This window comes from Danio rerio, chromosome 17 (genome assembly GCF_049306965.1).
Source record: "Danio rerio strain Tuebingen ecotype United States chromosome 17, GRCz12tu, whole genome shotgun sequence".
NCBI lineage: Eukaryota > Metazoa > Chordata > Actinopteri > Cypriniformes > Danionidae > Danio > Danio rerio.
The window spans coordinates 50,965,001-50,986,147 of NC_133192.1; the positions used below are offsets into that span (position 1 = coordinate 50,965,001).

General features: G+C 38.0%; 1 protein-coding gene across 4 annotated transcripts in view; it reads left to right on the top strand.

The window, feature by feature from the left end:
- Positions 1-18,301, top strand: part of kif26ab (kinesin family member 26Ab) — a 174,335-nt gene extending 156,034 nt beyond the window's left edge. For all 4 annotated transcript variants that reach the window (XM_005158960.5, XM_005158961.6, XM_005158962.5 and 1 more), the window contains 7 exons: positions 4,551-4,734; positions 7,789-7,948; positions 8,833-8,995; positions 9,297-12,645; positions 13,182-13,372; positions 15,890-16,040; positions 16,138-18,301. In XM_005158960.5, the coding sequence (XP_005159017.1) occupies positions 4,551-4,734; positions 7,789-7,948; positions 8,833-8,995; positions 9,297-12,645; positions 13,182-13,372; positions 15,890-16,040; positions 16,138-16,316 (4,377 nt within the window). In that variant the 3' untranslated portion in view covers positions 16,317-18,301. The remainder of the gene's footprint in view (positions 1-4,550; positions 4,735-7,788; positions 7,949-8,832; positions 8,996-9,296; positions 12,646-13,181; positions 13,373-15,889; positions 16,041-16,137) is intronic.
- Positions 18,302-21,147: the final 2,846 nt, after the last annotated feature.

Here is a 21,147-nt window from a genome sequence, read left to right on the forward strand (position 1 = left end):
AGTAAATAATTATATTACTTTTTATTACTTTTTTATTGTATTTATTATATTATATTATATTATATTATATTATATTATATTATATTATATTATATTATATTATATTATATTATATTATATTATATTATATTATATTATATAAATTTCATATAATAGTTCATTTAGTTTTCAAGTACACCTCATTTCATAGTGGAATCTTTAGCAGAATACTTTTAGTTGAGTTTAATCACTAAATCTAAAATTAAAGGCCAGATGTTGTGGTGGTTCCTGTTTTACTCAGTGCTCCATCAGGATCCATCTGGGTGAGCTGCTGCTCAGTTACACCCTCCCCCCTCTTACCTTCCATTGGATGGGGGTAAAATTCAGGAGGGGGTAGGTAGAGTTTGGGGGTAGATGGAGGGTAGTTAAAAGCGCTGCCAGGTGTTGGCATCAGATGTTGTTTTTTTGGGGGTCCATATGAAGCAGCACATCAAAGGCTGCCTAGAGGCCTGTGAAGTTCAAATCTGGGGAGTGGGACTGTAGGCATTCTTCCCTTTCTTTAGTCTTTACACTGGTGTTAAAGAGTCATTTACTCACAGGTGGTCAGTGAGCACTGCAGTTAAGAGCTTTACTATTATCCTGAAGGAACCCGCTTCTGAAAAAAAGACAATTATTTGGTCAAATTTGCACAAACCCAATAGTTGGGTAACCCAAGTGTTGTACATATATTACCAAAAATTGAGTTGAATCAACAGGAGTTTTTAGGCTGTGCTTCCACTAGGGCACTTTGTTTTAAAACAGGCCTGTTTAATTTAAGGCCTTTGCACAACAAGACACTTTTTGCTCTTGCTTTTTGCTGACATTTAACTGCTCATGACTAAACAAAGAGTGCCAATGTGATTGTGCCAGCCTGATCTCACGAGAAAACGTAAGTATTTTACGCTTTGGCAGTTTAGTGGCTAATTCGTACGAATTCGTACGAGTTCAGTCGTAAGGAAATGTACGATTTTAAAAAGGAGGCGTGGCACCTAACCCCACCCCTAAACCCAACCGTCATTGGGGGATACGCAAATCGTACTAAAATGTATGAAATAGATCGTACGAATTTGTACGAATTAGCCACTAAATGAAAAAGTTACGAATTGCTGTGAGATTGTGTTGGATTGTGCACACCAACACACAAAACACCAGTGTATTAAAAAAAAAAAAAAAAAAAAACACAAGTTTTTTCTGTAAATGCGAGGTGCACTGCACTGCCTTTTTTGTTAACAAGTCAACATGTCGCTAGACAACAACTGAATCAGCTGTGTATTGTGCATGAGTGCTGCTGTTGAATTATTATAGTTGTAATATATTAAACAATATTATGATATTCATGATTTATGAAGTCATACAGCTTCGGATAAATCAAAACAGTGACCACAAGTCTTTCCTCCATGTAGTCTCTGTAGTCATCTTGACAACACAAACACTGCTAGCACCTCAATGGAAACCCTGCCTCTGCTTTCATTTGATTGGAGAATGAAAAAGACGTGACTGGCTTTTTAATTCTGAGAGATGACTTTTTGTTAACTGTGGGCACATAACGCATAACGCAAAACATGCGAAGTATGCATGGTGCAAAAGTACCATGCAAAATGCTTGCGTCATTAGAAAACCATTCAAAAGATGTGCCTCTCAACACAAAAACTTTATTCAGTGTGATCAGGGCCTAAAAGTGCATGATTTGCGACCAGTAATGCTCACTGTGCATGTACATATTTTGTATGGGCATCTATACGTGCAGTCTGCCACTTGTGTAACGGTGATACGAATCTGGGAATGATACATAATAGTCCAGAAGATCAGTCAGAGAGTGACTCTGGATAGCCACGCCTTCATTTCAGTCTATTTATTCTAAAGTGGAACACCAGCATTTTCAACAGCAAAGGGGTCTTTAGTGTTTTTGCAGAATTACATTTTCATAGGTAAAAGACCGAAACTAAACTAAACTAAACTAAACTAAACTAAACTAAACTAAACTAAACTAAACTAAACTAAACTAAACTAAACTAAACTAAACTAAAAACATAAGCGTAAATTGAAAAAAAATATTGTACTACTTAGTAATTTGTCACACTGAAGATATTTTAGCTTAAGTAATATAATCTAATACCATAAATACAACAGTGGCCCATTCCATTCAGACTAATTGCTTGTTTGCTCCAAGAAGACTATAAATATGCTGAATGCATGTTCCATCAGGCTCTTTTCAGAGGCAGACGCCTCACCCTCTGCCCTTTTTATCCATCCCTCACTCTCATCAGTAATCCTACTCTCTATATGGGTGTATTTGTTTCTCTGATTGCCCCAGAGATTTGATTTAATTGCCTAGAACTGTGTTAAGAGGCTCAGTTATCTCGACCTCCTTCTTTGTGAACTCCAACTGGAGATAACACACAAGACTCACTAGGATGATTGTTTTGCTACTGCATCAGACATTTAAAAATTTCATCTATTGGTTTATGCAGTTATAAGGGTTTTTCACACTTACTTTAACCCTGGTCCACTCTAAGGCCCCGTTTACACTAGTGCGTTTTAGTTTTAAAACGGTGTTTTAGAATGAAAACGATCCGCGTCCAGACCAGAGTTTTACCCAGCGTTTCTGATCAGAGAGGGTTTTGTATTTTCAATGAAATTGAAAGGAGGCAGTAATGTTATAGGCTTCCTTTTGTTATAAATATGCATACAGTGAAGATGACGCTCATATATGCAGCACGACGCCTCAACATTTCTGCTGTCTGTTAAGTTGTTAATATCAAAATTAAAATAGCATTTCCTTTATGTTTTTATTTTATTGTTAAGAAAGTGAAACAATGTAGCCAGGATGATGTGAATACGGTTGTACAGTACACTGTTTCCTTTGAAAATTTACCCGACATGTTCTCGGGAGTCTGTTTTCCATATTAAACTTGCTTAGTTTGAACTTACAAGAAGAGGATGCAGAACTTTAACTTTTTGTAGGTTACTTAATATTGAGGAAAAAGCCCCAATCATAGAGGCGAATGTCTGCAGCCCCGCCTTCGTTTTCAGATGTCTCCGTTTTCCCCCATCCACACTGAGACGGAGAAGCAGCCTTTTAGGATGAAAACGGCCTCTTCAGCGTTTTCAAAACGCTCCGTTTTCGGCGCTCGAAAACTCCGGCGTAGTGTGGACGGATGGCGTAACCGTAGCAAAACGTTTGCGTTTTCAAACTAAAACGCATTAGTGTAAACAGGGCCTAAATCCTAAAATGCAATGCTCAGTTCACACCCAATTACTCGCTCATTACTTGTGGGATGTTTTTCATGAGTTCTTCACTTTGTAAACTTGCATGGACGACGCATTTGTGGCTGTGGCATATTCATTGAAATTTGCCTCTATGGGCTTGTCTGTGTTGACTGTATTTAATCTTAATGAGTGTCAGAAAATCAAACAAATACACACTGTATCTGAAAATCCATGATGTCTTTTTATTCTCTTTTTTTTACCTCATTTCTTTTTTACTTTCGTTTTGCCTCACTCACATACATCTCCTATCTTAAGCTCCCTCTAGAAGTTTACTCAAAATACCACATATCTACTCCCGTGAATGCCTAAATTTACATTTGGTATGATAACTTGGTTATCCCACTCGATGTTTCATACTGTTTATAATACATCCAGGGTAAATAGACCCTGACATACTGTACATTGTCATACATGATATTTTACACTGTAAGCTATTGAAACATGACAGCATATTTATTTGCATATTTGTAGAGTCAGTGTAATTGATTGGATGAACACAGCATGCGACTTGTGATGAAGATGAAACCGTTGTGGACATTTCAGTGAGAGAATGATTCTAATGACATTATAGGCTTCCTTTTGTTATAAATATGCATACAGTGAAGATGACGCTCATATATGCAGCACAACGCCTCAACATTTCTGCTGTCTGTTAAGTTGTTAATATCAAAATTAAAATAGCAGTTCCTTCATGTTTTTATTTAAGTTCATTTAAGTTCATTTAATTTCATTAAATGAAACTTTCTATTGGTGTTAGAAAAAGAATATAAAGCTAATAAAATGGCCCAACCCGACCACCTGATCTGAATCCAAATAAGAACTAAAAGTCACAGTTCACAGATGAGACCACATCATTGTTTTACCCAAATCTGGGTCAATTTCTTGTCAACAGCTCCTTTAGAAATGTATTTTCCAGGAAAAATCATGATATGTTCAATACTTGTTTAACCCCCGACCCCCCAACCCCCAATTTCTACCTAATTTCATGATTATAACTGAGAATCATTACTTACTTTCATGATTGTATACTGTAAATACTGTATACTTCATCCCCTCTCCTAAATTCTACACTTTAACAGAACCTTCATAGAAAATCAACATTTTTTACATTCTAAAATACATGCTATATGGTTTATAAGCTGTTTTCCTTCCTTTGCAAAAAATGTCCTCATGAGGGAGGGCAAGAATGATTGCTTTTACCAGAGGCATTTTGTCCCCATGACATAAGAGACATACACTTAAACATTGTTTCCATCTTATAGCTCCAGAACCAGTGTGAATTAAGGGCTCCCACTGCAGAGAAGGCCGCACTCTTTCTCGACGCCGCCATCGCTGCCCGTAGCACCAACCATCCGGATGCTGATGAAGAAGATCGTCGCAATTCACACATGCTGTTCACCTTACACATCTACCAGTATCGCATGGAAAAAAGCGGCAAGGGTGGAAGTAAGTGTTGTGTGTTCAATACTGCTATGTTGATGAAGACTGTGAATGTACTAAATCGATTATACTCAGTCTAGTCTAATTCCGTCTCCTCCTCCTCCTCCGCATTTTTCCAGTGGAATGCAAAACACATCTCAAGCTTATTAATCTAATAGCTGTGATATTACAGGCCAAATCAGAGAGTTACCAGAACCCCTTCAATTTGCCTCTCGCTCCATCATGGTAGGAGGGGAATCAATCATGTCTGCTTTGACCACTTCATTAAACTTTAATGGGGATTTTAAGAGATGGTAATAATTCATGAGCAGCTAACAGCTCTAATTGTGGTATAGAGGATCCTGTCACTTTGCCATCACAGTGCTAATTTGCATAGGTAAATACAGTGTTGGTCAATGTATAATAATGGAGGTGTCTTTTAATGGCTTCATCAAACCTACCGATATTAAAAGCGGCAACAGAAAGCAGACAAAATAAAAGGGGTAGGTTACTGCTATTCACAAATGTAATAATAGTACTTAAAGGTCTAACATTTCATGTGTAATAACATAATGTGTCCTTTTTTATGATTTTGCGTGAAGTAAAATGATTGTGATTCCACCATGAATGAAGATCTTGTGTTTTATTCTGGTATATACTGTATACATAGCATTTGTTATTTTTAGTAATCAGTATGTTACCATCCACATGTTTTTATGAACATTTTGGGATATCTTAAAAAAATTTCATAGATTTGGCAAGGTAAATCTGAAAACGGGCATTAAAAAGCTCTCTCATTGATCATGTCATGTGAAAATTCTTCTAACCACCAGTCCAATGTACACTATCTCAAATGTTGTTGTAATAATTCTGAATGTCCATCATGGAAATGCTTTGGTTACATAAGCCCTTAACTATCACATGATCCCATTTCCAAACATCTGCCAAAAAAAAGACACAAGCTGCATCAGTTGCAGTTATCCCCATTTTAAAAAAAGTTCAAACTTTATGCTATAGTTTTGCAGGAAGTGACAATTTTGTTCACTCAAAATATGATTTTCCATACAAGTTAAACTCTCAACTTTCGATGAAATCATGTCTATTTGGTTTGTATGGTTGTCATAAAGCATCATTTACTATAGTGTTTCAAGAAGCATATTTTATTAAGTCAGAAAAAAAAAAAAAAAAAATTAAATGAACGATTACTTTTTATATTATTAAAGATTTAGAATGCCAGTCAAGCATTAGTAATAATAGAAGTCTTTTTTTAAAAAAATAATAAAAAATAATAAAGTAAAATTAAATAATGAAATGTAATAAATTAAAATAAATTAAATAAATAAAACAAAAATTATATAAAATAATTATATAAAATAATTAAAAAATATATTTTATTAATTTAAATTAAATTATAAAAAAAAAATAAATAAACATTTTTATTTAATTCATAAAATAAAATAAAATAAAATAAAATAAAATAAAATAAAATAAAATAAAATAAAATAAAATAAGGGCAACGTGGTGGCGCAGTAAGTAGTGCTGTCGCCTTACATCAAGAATAAAAAAAAAATATTTAATTTAATTAATAAATATTAAAAATAGTATAAAATAAATGTTATGTAAATATATATATATATATATATATATATATATATATATATATATATATATATATATATATATATATATATATATATAACAAATAGTATAGAAAATTATGAATAATTATAAAATAAAATAATAAATAAATAAATAAATAAATAAATAAATAAATAAATAAATAAATAAATAAATAAATAAATAAATAAATAAATAAATAAATAAATAAATTAAATTGTATAAAAATACAAATAAAATAAATTAAAATAAGGCTGGGTCAGTTGGCATTTCATGTTCTTCCTGTGTTCGCGTGGGTTTCCTATGGGTGCTCTGGTTTCCCCCTCAAGTCCAAAGACATATGGTATAGGTGAATTAGGTAAGCTAAAATTGTCCGTAGTGTATGTGCGTGAATGAGAGTGTATGAGTAATTAAACATGTGCTGGATAAGTTGCCGTTTAATTCCAATGTGGCAAGCCCTGATGAATATGATGAGGGACTAAGCCGAAAAGTAAATGAATGAATGGATAAAAATTAAATAAATAAATAAATAAATATATAAATAAATAAATCCCATATAAATGTGGAACAAGTTACTAAATTACAATATTCTAAATTACGTAATAATAAATTGAAGATGTTTAATCATTTTACATTGCATATTCATCGTCATTTGCCAGACATAATCATTGGGATTGGTATGCATTAGTGCCTTTTGCCACTCCACATTTACATAAACAATGTTTCATACCCAAAGGACAAGAAAAAAAAAGAGTAGTCAGCACATCACTGAGACTCACGTGTGTATTTATGCCTCACATTGAGTGTAGTATGAATGTAGGTGTTTAACTACGCCGGCTTGTTCCGTTTTTGAGTCATAGCGAGCTGCGTAACTTACTCATGAATAAATCACACACAGTCTTGTCAGCCGCCAGTCTTCTCTTGGGGTGTTTATTAATATGTCTGCATTTGCCACTCCTCACTCTGCCCGACACTACCTCAGTGTGGGAGGGTCATCAGCGTGGTATAACTGTGCCGGCAGCATCTTAAACTGTCAGTGGTATCAGTAATGATTGGGACTGGCCGTAAATTTGTATCTCTGAATTCAAGGGCTAAGCTGGATGTATTTTTACCCGAATGAGACAATTTCCACTCAAATCTGGTCAAGTCTGCAAATAAAAAACTTTGGAACTCTATAATGTAAGTAGTTTATTTGCAACAAATTTTGGGAATTAACTAATCGTCATTTATTTTTTTAAATGATTGACTTTAAATGTTTATGTTTTACTAATAGTTTGTGTATAGTGACATATACAAGTGGTGTCAGCATGACTATTAATGAATGTAAATTGCTAGATCAAAGCAGAGCACATGTGAAACTGAGCTGGAATTTCAGTTGTCTAATGACAGTAAATTGGTGCCAGTTGTGGCGTGGGACCCCAGAGACCACCTCTCATTTTATCTCTCGCTTTTTTCTTTCTCTAGTGTCTGGTGGTAGAAGCAGACTGCATCTGATTGACTTGGGTAGCTGTGAGAAGGTGCTCTGTAAAAGCAGGGATGCAGGTGGAGGTCTGTGTTTGTCTCTAACCGCGTTAGGAAACGTCATCCTGGCTTTGGCCAATGGTGCAAAACATGTTCCATACAGGTAAGAAATTGTAAATCATGTAAGAAAATGGGTCCTGTTGTTCAAAGTGTGTAGATGTGGTGTTAGCATGAACACTCAGTAATAAAGGTACGCAAGCTGTCACTGGGGTAGTACCTTTTCAAAAGGTACACATTTGTGCTTAAAGGGTCCATATTGTTACCTTAAAAGCATATACAAGTAGCTAAAAATGTAAGAGGAACACTTTTGTACTTTTTAGGTACTAATATGTACCCTTGAGGTATTAATAAGGACCTTTTACGTCCAAATGTGTTCCTTTTGAGAAGATACCCCAACGACAGCTTATGTACCTTTACTTCTGAGAATGTAGTAGTACTATGTCTACCGGTAGGCAGTGTAGAATAAAGTGTAATACTGCAAAGAAAGTTGCAGAATGTGCATGCCAATTTGATATGTAAGATAAGGCTGAGATCTGTTGTGCTTCAATAGATGTAATACTGAAGCATTTGAAAAGATAATCAAAGATGCCAACAACAAGCTTGTACTTGTGATTTTTCTGTTGACAGGTTTATTGCTTGACTGATGCACTGCTGTTTATCTGTATTTTGCTGAGCTCATGGATGATGAGCTCATAGATTATGCATCTCTTTTAAAGAAAACTGAAAAAAAAATCATATCTAGTCAAGACTACATATGCGCGATTGCTCTCAATTTCACAAGCTATGCACATTTAGCAGAATTGCAATTTCTGTAGCCATTGTGATTAATATCAAGGCAGGGGTGTACAGTGAACCTTTCGATGGTTCTGCACTTTTAGAGAACAGTTAACTGCCAGACTCCCACCGCATTTGAGTAAACACCTCACTTTCTGCTGACAATCTATCAGCCTGTGTTTATGCTGACATTGAAAATGTATTTTTTTCCAGGGATAGCAAGCTCACAATGTTACTGCGAGACTCTCTGGGGAACATCAACTGCAGGACAACAATGATTGCCCACATCTCTGACTCCCCTGCCAATTATGCAGAGTCCCTTACCACCATTCAGCTGGCCTCCAGAATCCACCGTATGAGGAAAAAGAAATCAAAGGTACAGTTTTAACTGGCTAGATTCAAGAACACACATGAAATGATAACTGTTTATTGGAGGGCCAGATTCAAACGTAATTAGCTGAGAACAGAAATACTTTGAAAGAAATAATGATTAAGTTTTAAATTGTCTTAAAAAAGGACACATGGTGAATTGCTTACGAGTTATTGAAAACACCTTATAATTTGGCAATTTGTAATGTTATGTTAGGCTTTATGAAATATTTGCCCAAAGAGTACAGTTAATGTGTCTGATAAGAGTCCCAGAGTTAGTTTTTAAATGTTGTTTTGCTGTTGTTTAGTATGCATCCAGTTCTTCTGGAGGGGAGAGTTCCTGTGATGAAGGAAGAATTCGTCGACCACCACATTTGCGACCCTTCCATCCACGGACTGTGGCCCTTGACCCAGATCTACCATCATTTCTCAGTGATCCTGACTATTCTTCAAGCAGCGAGCAGTCGTGTGACACTGTAATTTATGTTGGCCCTGGTGGTGCCGCCATCTCTGATCGAGAACTCAGCGACAACGAAGGACCCCCAGCCTTTGTTCCCATTATCCCCTCTCTTAACCGTAAGCAACGAGGAAAGGATGGACCAGTTGACCGCGATCACTTCAAGTGTAACACCTTTGCAGAACTTCAAGAGCGGCTGGAATGTATCGATGGTAGTGAGGAACCTACAGCCTTTGTTGTGGAATCTGGAGAAAATTCTGGAAGCTCGAAAATGGACCATAGTGCAAACAAGTTGAAAGAAGGCTCAAGTTGCATTTCGGTTTCTCCCAAGACTCCTACCAAAGTGCTTTCATCAACACAGGACAGCATATCCAAAAAGTCTATTTCTGTAACCAGTAAACTTCCCAGCAGTCCAAAACACAAATCCAAATTAGAACATTCCAAACTGCAAAGTGCCGCATCAGACAAAGATCTCAGAGACATGTGTGAGAATGTATGTAGGACAAGTGCAGATGGTGAAAAGGTGCAAATGTCAGAGAGTGGATCTCTATGCACTACAGGAAAACAAAGTAAAACAATAATATCCCAAAATTCAGAGCCTGTGGTTAGGGAAAAGGTTTTTTTCAATAAAAAGCTTCCCAAGCCTGCTCCCCCACCACCACAACAAAGAGACTATGTCACGGTTGGTAGTGAAACTGAAGAAAAGTCAGCCACAAGGGTACCCCCAATTGGGATGAGCCATCAAAAAAGAGGTGACTCAATTGGCAACTCAGCTGTCAAGGTCCATCACCTTAATCCCAGGACTCCTGGGGAAATGAGGTCCAATCTTAGAGAGAGGTGCATGGAGAAGGACATATTGAGGACAACTGTAACCCTTAAACAGCCAGTGGAACTAAATGGTGAAGATGAGCTTGTATTCACTCTTGTGGAAGAGTTATCAATTGGCAGCATTGTGGACAGTGGGAGGCCCTCCAGCATTGTGAGTTTTAATAGTGATTGCTCATTACAGGCCCTTGCTTCAGGATCTCGACCAGTAAGCATTATTAGCAGTATCAATGATGAATTTGATGCTTATACGTGCAGTGTTGGTAACTCAGAGGCAAATGTTAAAATAGGGGCACCCTTACAGGAGAAAACATTTGCTTCACTGGGTAGCCGTGGGTCTTCTATCACTTCATGGCTCAGTGAGGTAAGCGTCTGCACTCTGGAGAGTGATGGTGCCCAATCAGCAGATGTCTTTCTCCCTCAAGGTACTAATACTGGCCCAGACAGCAATTTCTACTTTGATTCTCTAAATATGTTCCAAAGCAGTACACAAAAGGAACCCAAAAACTCTTTAAATGACAGTGGCTGTAGCTTCTCAGATTTAGAGAGTGATAGTGCTATATCAAGCAAGCTCTCTCTAAACAAGTGCCCATCCTCTCCAGAAGCCCCACAGTTGACTGTAAAAAATTTCCCAAAACTAGAAAAAGCAAATACCATTCATATATCTGATACCCAGTCTTTTCAAGATTCTCAAGCTGTCCAGTTTGGTCTTTCCAGGAAAATTAAACCTACCTCATCCATAGCCCAGAGTAGCAGTATAAGTGGAAGCAGCTCCAGTAGCAACTGGAGACGTGAACCTCTTAGGCAAGACTGCATACCAGATCCATGGCACAGAGGAGAAAGTTTGATGGACACCTCTATAATCTCTAATTCAGGTTCATCCTCCAGACTGGTTAAAAATGGAATGAGTGGAATTCCTGCAAGAAAAGCAGGTACAAGCAGCAACAGCATACCTCGAATCCCTAAAACACTCGGACCAAACTCATCCCAAAGGGTGGTGGATGGATGTGAAAAATCTTGCAACAGTCGGAAAATTGAGCCCCCAAGCAAGATGCCGCAACTCAGACGAGGTGCAACAACATTAGGGACAGTCCCAGTTATCCATTCATCAATTGATGTCAAGCTTGCTCAAGAAATTGTTTCCTCGATGGGTAGTTTGAAATTCTCCTCTTTAGGAAAAAGTGGAAAAGCTAATAAGCAGGAAGAGACTATGTCAAAACCTGGCAACGTCTCACCACCTCTTCCTCCAGTTCGCAAATCCAGTTTGGATCAAAAAAATCGAATCCTGTTTCCCTCAAGTGCCTTAAAGTCTGCTTATGATGCAGGAAAGTCTTTAGCACCAAGGGCTGCAGGTTTAGAGTTAGATATTGAAGTTTCCTCTAGAGGTGATTCAAATAGTTTACGGGCGTCTAACTTAAAGTTAGAACATAGTTTGATGAAAACAACTTCCAGTCTCAAAGCTCGAGGAGCTAGAGGTGATACAGGACAGCTTCATGGGAGCCAGATATCTCTAGAAAGATGTGACAGTTTGTCATCGTTGGGTTCTAAACCTGCCCTTAGTCGGGAGAATAGTGGTGCTAGTCTCAATAGCAAGTCAAGCAAGTCTATTAGTAGATTTGGGTCACCTGTTGCCACCTCTTCACCAACTACTACCTCTTCACCTTCTTGTGTAAACCAAGTAGCCTCTTTAAAAAGTGGGATGGTCAAAGGTAGTCTTAATGCAAGATCAGTACCTGTTAATGCAAACAAAGCTCGTACCTTATCTGCAAGCAACTCAAAAGCTTTGAGCTCCTCCACCAAGTCTCTTGCAGCACCTACAACAAGGAATGCCAACCTTCCACCTTCAGGAAAGACTGCATTACCTCGAGCAGCAGCAGCAGCATCATCAGTAGCAGCAGCAGGAGGCACTGGCAAATCCACAAGAGGAACTATAATGGGTACCAAGCAAGCAATGCGGGCTGCAAACAGTCGTGTCAGTGAGTTGGCATTAGCCAATCCTTCCACTAAACAAACAAGGGGTTCAGGTGATTCTGACAGTGGCAATGACAGTGGAGTGGCCCTCAATGAAGACAAGCATACCCCAATCCCCATTCTTCCATCTCCATATAGTAAGATCACAGCCCCCAGAAGACCTCAGCGCTACAGCAGTGGACATGGAAGTGATAACAGTAGTGTCCTAAGTGGAGAGCTGCCTCCTGCCATGGGACGAACTGCACTGTTCTACCACAGTGGAGGGAGCAGTGGATATGAAAGCATGATTCGTGACAGTGAGGCTACTGGCAGTGCGTCTTCAGCCCATGACTCAATGAGTGAGAGTGGGATGTCCTCCTCTGGTCGCACAAGAAGCTCCAAAGTACCCAAGAAGAGGTCAAATGGTAAGTATTATGCTTTTTTTTATGAATAATCTGTTGATTCTATGATTGCTTTTGAATTGTGTTCAGTGCTTATAACTTCATAACTTCTTTGGTCTGGTTCTCAAAGGAGCACCTAGAGATGTTGCTTGATCTGAAATATATGCTGTATATATGTCATATGTTTTCTAGCTTAGAAATCTTACCATGAACTTTCATATATTGTTGTGTCTGACATTTCTATATGCGGAACCGTCCGCAATCCGTCTGGCATCCATCTGCCTTCACATTTATCTCGATTGCTTGGCTCACATCCCATAGCCTTCAATTTGAACTTTGGACTCGGGTTTGAATCGCAGGTGCTATTGCAAGTCTTTCTGTGCACACAGAGACCAGCTTTATTTTGTATTTTTTCTCTAAACCACAAGCATGAAAATATTTATGAGCCTATGTCCCTATGCAAAACTGCATACCATTTATGTGCACCCCTGCTTATAGTATCTGCACACAGTTTAACTTTTATTTATCTCACATTTTTACAATGTCTCTCCATGAACCAGGCCTCCAGAGGCGACGTCTCATCCCAGCTCCTTTACCAGACACCTCATCTCTGGGGAAGACTGGGACCACAGGTCAGTGGGTGGACCTTCCCCCTATGTCCGGACCATTGAAAGAGCCGTTTGAGATCAAAGTGTATGAAATTGATGACGTGGAGCGGCTTCAGCGCAGAAGACAAGAGAAGACAGATGAGGTTAGAATGAGTGTCTGGGTATTGCTCGTACAATGAGATCTAGTTCAGTGCTTTTAAACAAAATTTGAGTATTTTTTCGTGGCAAAGAAAATATGCTTATACAATCTTACAGAGGAAAATGTTTAATATAAATTGATGAATGACAAAGTAAGAGATGTCACAGCCTAATATATTTCTCGGAACTAGCTTCTATAAGAATTGCTTTACCTGAAGGCTGATTTATACTTCCGCATCGAGTGATTGGCGTGACCCACGACGCCTGCCTTGCGCATAGTTGTACATTTAGGCCCAATCCTGATTCTATTTTTATACCCCTACCCCTTCCCCATCCCCTTGGCCCTTAAAACTGAGTGTAAATGCGAAGGGCTTTAAAATTTACCCCTAATGAATGGGACAGCACTACAACACCGGCACACATTTTCATATGTCTTGCTTCCTTTGAGATCAGACGATCGCAACTACTTTAATTTTTACAGTTGCATTATTTTTTGGTATTTATCTTAAATATATCACTGAAGGCATATATTATGTTATCATAACAATCTAATGTTGCAATAAGATCGTTACTAAACTGTGCATTTACACAGTGGCCATATTCATCTATTTAAACACACAAAAAACAACATTAACATTATAGCAGACTTTGTAAAAGGTCATTCCCAGCCACTAGACTTTTCTGACAGGGTATTTGAGCATCATCGAGTGTCTGAATGTTGTGGGACTGCTGTACCGGAGATATGTTTATGGATTATAGATAGGGAAATTTAGCGTTTTTTAATTAATTTAGTTTTTTTTTTTTTTTTTTTAAAGCATGACTGTAAAACACAAATGTGGTTTTGAATATATTAAAACATGTGCTTGTTTGTTGTAAAAATTCGTAATAATGAAAAAAAATGCTAATTTGTGGATCTCCTTACTTCCGGGTGCAATTATCCTGCTGTCGTAGATGGTGTATTCTGTGAAAATTTCTTACTCCTTGGTTTTGAGTGTGGTCCTGAAAAAAACTTTGTTCGAAGGGCTAATCTACCCCTTGCCCATAGCCCTACGCCTTCAAGCTAAAGACAATTGGGACACCCCAACCCCTTAACAGAAATGTGCAAAACGTTGGGTAGGGGTAAAGGGAAGGGCTAAAGGGTAGAATTGGGATTGGGGCTTAAAGTGCTGTTGCTTTGCAATAACACTAGAAACGCTAGCTGACAGTAGGTTTTTATGTTCCTCTGTGTCGAGTTTCATCTTAGGTAGCTAACATGTAGCTAAAACTTAGAAACAACTTTAATCATAAACGTAAATGCAAAACAAAAGTTTCCATCTGGAGCTCCTTCATGGGACTCGACACTTGTAAACACTCGCTCCATCGAACTCGCAGTTCTCAGCACCACCCACGCTTGTCACCGGTACCAAGCCAACCAATCACAATGCTTGCGCTATGCATCGTTGCAACATGTAGTTACATTTTTTGAGAGGCTATGCAGACCATACGCATACGCTTGACGCAGAAGTATACATCAGCTTTAATATCAATAGTAATATGATTCATGTATCATATTCAAACTCAAGACACTGACCAAAGGTTTTGGCAATTTTTTTTTTATTTAAAAAGTATTTTAAATAATGTATAGCTAAGGGCATTAACCCTCTTTATGCTGAAAAAGATTAGATCGAAAATGGAACATGGTATTTTTTTTTCAATCATTGAATCAGAAGCTTGACATTCAAAAATAGTTTCAAGAAGATAATCCTCGATTTGTCTATCAGAGATTTTAAAGCCAAATAGTATTGCAAAGGACAGTGGCTTACCAAGAGTCACATGCCTTCTATAGCATTAGTGCATAGGGGTGTTTATCCAGTCACAGGGGTATTATAGTATTACTGGATAATAGTAATTCATGCATTACTTACCCTCTTCTTAGTATCCATTGTGACATTCTTTGTTTCAGCAGTCAGTTCAGGCTGTTGAGACGGTGTGCTGGATAATTGGCATGAATGTAACTCGATTGTATAAGTGAAGCAGACTGTAACACGAGGAAGCTTGTATTCTTTCATTACAATTCCTGGAAAACATCACATCATTGTTGTAGTTATGTATCCCATGGTTCCTTTGTGCAGCAAATGTCAATGTCAATTGCAATCAAACATTTGTGGCATGAATAATATATTATCCAAAGCAACAAGTGAGGATAAAAGAAGAACTTTAAACTATCAGAGAGTAGCAGTATATTAATGCTACGTTTGATGTAGTTTAAGTATTAATTTTTTATCAATCTCTTCCCATGGAAAGAGGGAGCAAATGGGAAGGAGAGCATGTGTTGTAGAAGTGATGTGTCAAGCACACTCAGTATTGCACAATGATTCCAAGAAGTAAGGAGTGCTCATAAAAAGAAGTACTTATAAGAAATATGTAGTATATTTTCAAATACATTGAGTGTTGATAAGAAAGTGTCTGGTGCAAACGGAGAAGAGAAAGGTTGTCACCATAATGTCCATTTTTAAACCAAAACATATATCTTTTGTCCACAGGGCCTGATGTATTTTAGCACGAAAATGAAGGTTCTTGAGAAACGACAACAGCAAATCAGAGATCTCAGAGCCAAGCATAAGACTCTGAAAGAAGAGCTGGACGACACCAAGTCTAGACTAATGATGGATCCCAGCAAGTGGACAGGAGAGTGTAAGTATTTACCATCTTGCTAGCTTGGCGACACTGGATTTACCTGACAACTTTCCTTTTCTTCGCAACAATAACCATGTTCTGGTTTGTTTTGCAGTTGAGGTGGATCAGGATTTGGATCAGGAGTCGCAGGAGTACCTGGAGGCATTGGAGCAGGCTACAGCTGATCTGGAATACTGTGTCAACCTATGCAAGTCCCGCGTCATGATGGTGACCTGCTTTGATATACGGGTTTCATCTGACGTGCAGGAAGGACCGCGAGAGGTGGAGGTTTAAGAACGAGATGTGGTGATCGATGGAGTGCAAGAAAGAGATGGAAGTAAGACAGGACCCTGGATGTCTGAAAGGAAGGATAATGAAATGTAGCAGCCGGTCCAGCGATTCCGAGAAATCCTATTAATAGGATGGAAAACTGAAATCTGCATGAAGTAGGAACTTGTGGTCTCCTGGAGAAGAGAAAACTGTTCTGGTTATATGCAGTGCCTCATAACAAACGTGGAATAGACTTACTCGAATGGAAAGCCAACGAGCTTTGATGCGTTTGACGCAGTTCCTTACCCAAGGAAAGAGAAGAATCATTCTTGCTTACCGAAGAGTTATTCAACAACACCGCAAAGTGCCTTTTTCATATGACTCTTTTGTACATTTGCTGTCAATCATTATTTTTTCTACTGGTGCTAGTGCTAAGACCAGCATACCCAAGCCAAACCATATTTTGGATTTATTTTATTGCATTGTATAGCATATTTATAGTGTGAGATATCATTTTGGGTGCGGAAGGAGAGCAATAAGCTGACTTTCCACACTCCGCCTTTGCCTCCGAAACTATCACATCTGTCAGCATATTGTTATTAAACCTTTTGAGCCTTATGTTGTACTTGTACTGTGTTGTCTGAGTGTTTTTTCTATCTTTCGAATCGAATATCTGTCTTTTTGAAGAACACAGTATCACTCAGCAATGGGCAGGCCTACTGTATGTGACACAAATCTGTTTTCATAAAAGTGTTTGGTTGGTTGCCTTCTCTCCTCAAAACTGGACTTGAAATGAATGCATATCTAACTTTAACATGTTTAGGTCCCAGAGAATCGTGTTGAATTGAATTGGTACTACATTTGCTAAGCCACAATGAATGTATATTATAACGAATGACAACAAATTCCCAAGAATGTAAAATCGCAAGCATCATTAATGGTTCGTATCACTTTAATAAATGCAAGTCGGTGTCATTGTTATGCTAGCGTGTTGCTAGAGAGGTGCAATCTATTAAAATGCAGATTGTCCTCTTGTTCTTGTTTACTTTAAATAGATACTTTGGCAAAGGGCATTCATCAGTGTAACCTGACATGTCTAACTCAGCCTTTCTCTGTGGACACAGCGTGTGCTGCATTAAAGAGCTGTGGGTGTGATTAAAGAGGGGTGGAGGTGACATTTGTGCGGTACAGGAAGGACTCTTTCCCATATTCGTTCAGACAACAGCGTCTTAAAAGTAGCCATAAAACTATCTGATGAGATTTTAAACACTGTGGACCGCTCAATGGCACATCTGATGCTAATACACACTTTTTATAGACTTAAAGATCGGCAGACTGTCATAAAAATCCATGTACGGATGCATTGTAGGTCCGACTACACTGTGGATGTTTATCCAAGCCTTAGTCCTATGCATCCAACAACCTCAACAAATGCAACTGCAAGCATTTAGTACACATGACTGTCAAATCTGTATTTTTCAGCGCTCGGTGTGTTGTTTAATAACTGCTGTAAAAGACCACCTGCATTTCTCTGATGTCAAATACACCTTCATAAAACATGTAGCTGCCAAAATGACTTTCCTGTTACTTGTCCATCAAAGGCTGCGAATGACCTTTAGCTTTCATTCCACATTTACTCTAAGGAAACAGAAACCTTTTCTTGGATTTATTTACCTTTATAAACACACTCTCAGGCCCCTTTTCAAGATGCTGCATGAAATTTGTATTTTTTTCTAGACTTTATTCTTTATCATCTTTCGGATTTTGTAACGATTATGCTGGCATTCGCTATACTTTAAGAACATGGAATAAACACCAAACCGAAATTTGTTTTCGAATGAAAGTTGACAATGTATGTTGCGTCATGTTTCATATCAAATCATATTTTCTAACCTTTTATTGATTTTGTAAAGAATTTTCTGATCCTCTGTATAAATGTATTATATGGCAGCTTGGGATAACACTGTTTTTTTTTTTTCTCTCTTGTGAATAAAAATGTTCTTATTCTATTGGTTTGTCGATTTCTTTTAAACCTGTCTCTATATTGTATCTCTGAGTGTATACACTCACCGGCCACTTTATTAGGTACACATTACTAGTACCGGGTTGGTACTTTTGCCTTCAAAACCGCCTTAATCCTTCAGGACATGAAACCTGAGATTTTGGTCCATATTGACATGATAGCATCACACAGTTGCTGCAGATTTGTTGGCTGCACATCCATGATGCAAATCTCCCATTCCACCACATCCTAAAGGTGCTCTATTAGATTGAGATCTGGTGATTGTGGAGGCCATTTGAGTACAGTGAACTTATTGCCATGTTCAAGAAACCAGTCTGAGATGATTTCCGCTTTATGACATGGTGCGTTATCCTACTAGAAAAAGCCATCAGAAGATGGGTACACTGTGGTCATAAAGGGATGGACATGGTCAACAACAATACTCAGGTAGGCTGTGGTATCGGCACAATGCTCAGTTGGTACTAACGGCCCAAAGTGTGTCAAGAAATTATCCCCCACACCATTAAACCAACACCACCATCCTGATCCACTGATACAAGGCAGGATGGATTCGTGCTTTTATATTGTTGATGCCAAATTCTGACTCTAACTTCAGAGATGCTCTTCTGAATACCTTAATTGTAACTGGTGATTATTTTGAGTTAATGGTGCCTTTCTATCAGCTCAAACTAGTCTGGCCATTCTCCTCTGACCTTTGGCATCAACAAGGCATTCTCGCCCATAGAACTGCCACTCACTGGATACAATTCTCTGTAAACCCTAAAGATGGTTATGCAAGAAAATCCCAGTAGATCAGCAGTTTCTGAAATACTTTCACATTCATACCATTTCACATTCAAAGTCACCTAAATCACCGCATACTTCCATACTATATAGTATGCTAAAATCAGTATGCGAGCCGAGTAGTATGTCCGAATTCATAGAATTCGAAAATCAGTAGGCGAGAAGTACCCGGTTGACTTACTACTTCTGTCGAGATTCTGAAGTGCGCATCCCATGCACGCTGCGCTATTCCATTATGCCCCGGGAGAGAATTCATGAATGTAAGTGAGGCGACGCAACTGAAGCAGGTTGGTCACGTGACCATGACAAAATGGCGGATGTAGTACGTCCGAATTCCATTCATACTTTTCACATTCATACTGTATAGAACGTACTTTTCTGACGGCCGAGTAGTACGTTTAAATTCAAATGCAGTACCTACTGAGTAGTAGGCAGTTTCGGACGCAGCGCATGTCTACATGCCTAAATGCATTGAGTTGCTGCCATGTGATTGGCTGATTAGAAATTTGCGTTGACACAGGTGCACCTAATAAAGTGGACGGTGAGTGTATCTATTAATTAGATTAAGGGTTTTTTTTGGTATGTGCTACATATCTACTTACTATATATATATATATATCTGAGAATAAAACATATTGGTCACACTTAATTTTAAGGTGAATTCCTTTCTAATGACTGTATCCTTTAGCTCAATAAACTTCTAATTTGCTTCGTATTAATAGTTATTACGGTTTAATGTAGGTATGTAGAATAAGACCATGCAGAATATGTATGAATTAATTAGTAATAAAGAGCCAATATCTTAAAAATAGGCAGGAAAGGATAATAGGGAGTGAGTAATAGTGAGTCCCTATGCTAAAGTGTTACCAATATATTATTTTTTAGTTAAAATGTTGACAAAAGCGTCTCACCAGTTAATTAGGAAATAGTGTCAACAGTCACAAGCAGCATAACTTTTACAGTGTCTAAGGCTACGTCTACACCGCAGGTGTCAAACTCAGTTCCTGGAGGACCACAGCTCTGCACAGTTTAGCTTAACCCTAATTAAACGCACCTGATCAAATTAATTAAGTCCTTCAGGCTTGTTTGAAACCTACAGATAAGTGTGTTGGAGTAGGGTTGGAACTACACTGCGCAGGGCTGCAGCCCTCCAGGAACTTAGTTTGACACCTCTGATCTACACTAAGCCACATTTTAATTGTCTAAAAACACTCTGTCTACTTGTTTCAACTCTTTCCGAAAAAAATAATCATTCACACTAAAATGACTGAAAACACTTTTGCTCATGTACATGCATGCACACAGAAGTAAGAAGCTTTTACATGTGTCATCCCTGCCTGGCGTTTCCTTACTTTCCATCTCTTCGAAACATTGTGTCAAAATGTCACAACTCTCTGCCGCTGAACAACAGCTCCTACTAAACATTCCATTGTTGGGCAAGCTACTTGGAAAATGTTGTTAGCTCACTCTAGCTAAAATGCAGCTTCACTAAAAGCTTCCCCCTGGGAAATGTAGCAAGCTAAGCTAAAAGCTACATGGCAAAAATAAAAGCTTTTTTTTTTTTTTTTTTTTTTGTCATTTTTAAATTGAAGTAACTTCAGTCAAAGTCAGTTCTGTCTTAGTGACCAAGTACCACAGCAAATTAATTCCCTATAGTATTGTTCAAAAACCCTACAGGATTTTAAATACTGTATTTCCATTAAACTACTATTAGTTTCATGTAAGTGCACATTTGCAGAACAAACAGTGAATAAATGAAAAAGCAATTCATCCCTAACAAGAGCACAGCATCAGAATTAACTTTAAGACATGTACTTCGAAGTATGCTTCTGCTTCAGAATTAATTATTTTCAGTTTTCTCACAAGTTTCTTGTGTCAGCCCAATGATTAATTGATTTGTGTTTTCAACCACCATAAAATACGAAGAATAAGAATTCTCCATTCTTGCTATTCTATGAATTTACTTTTATTAGCCAGACACTGGCTTCGCAGCTCCGGGAATGGCGGACATTACTTTATCATACGCAATCGGTAAATGTAGCTTGTGTG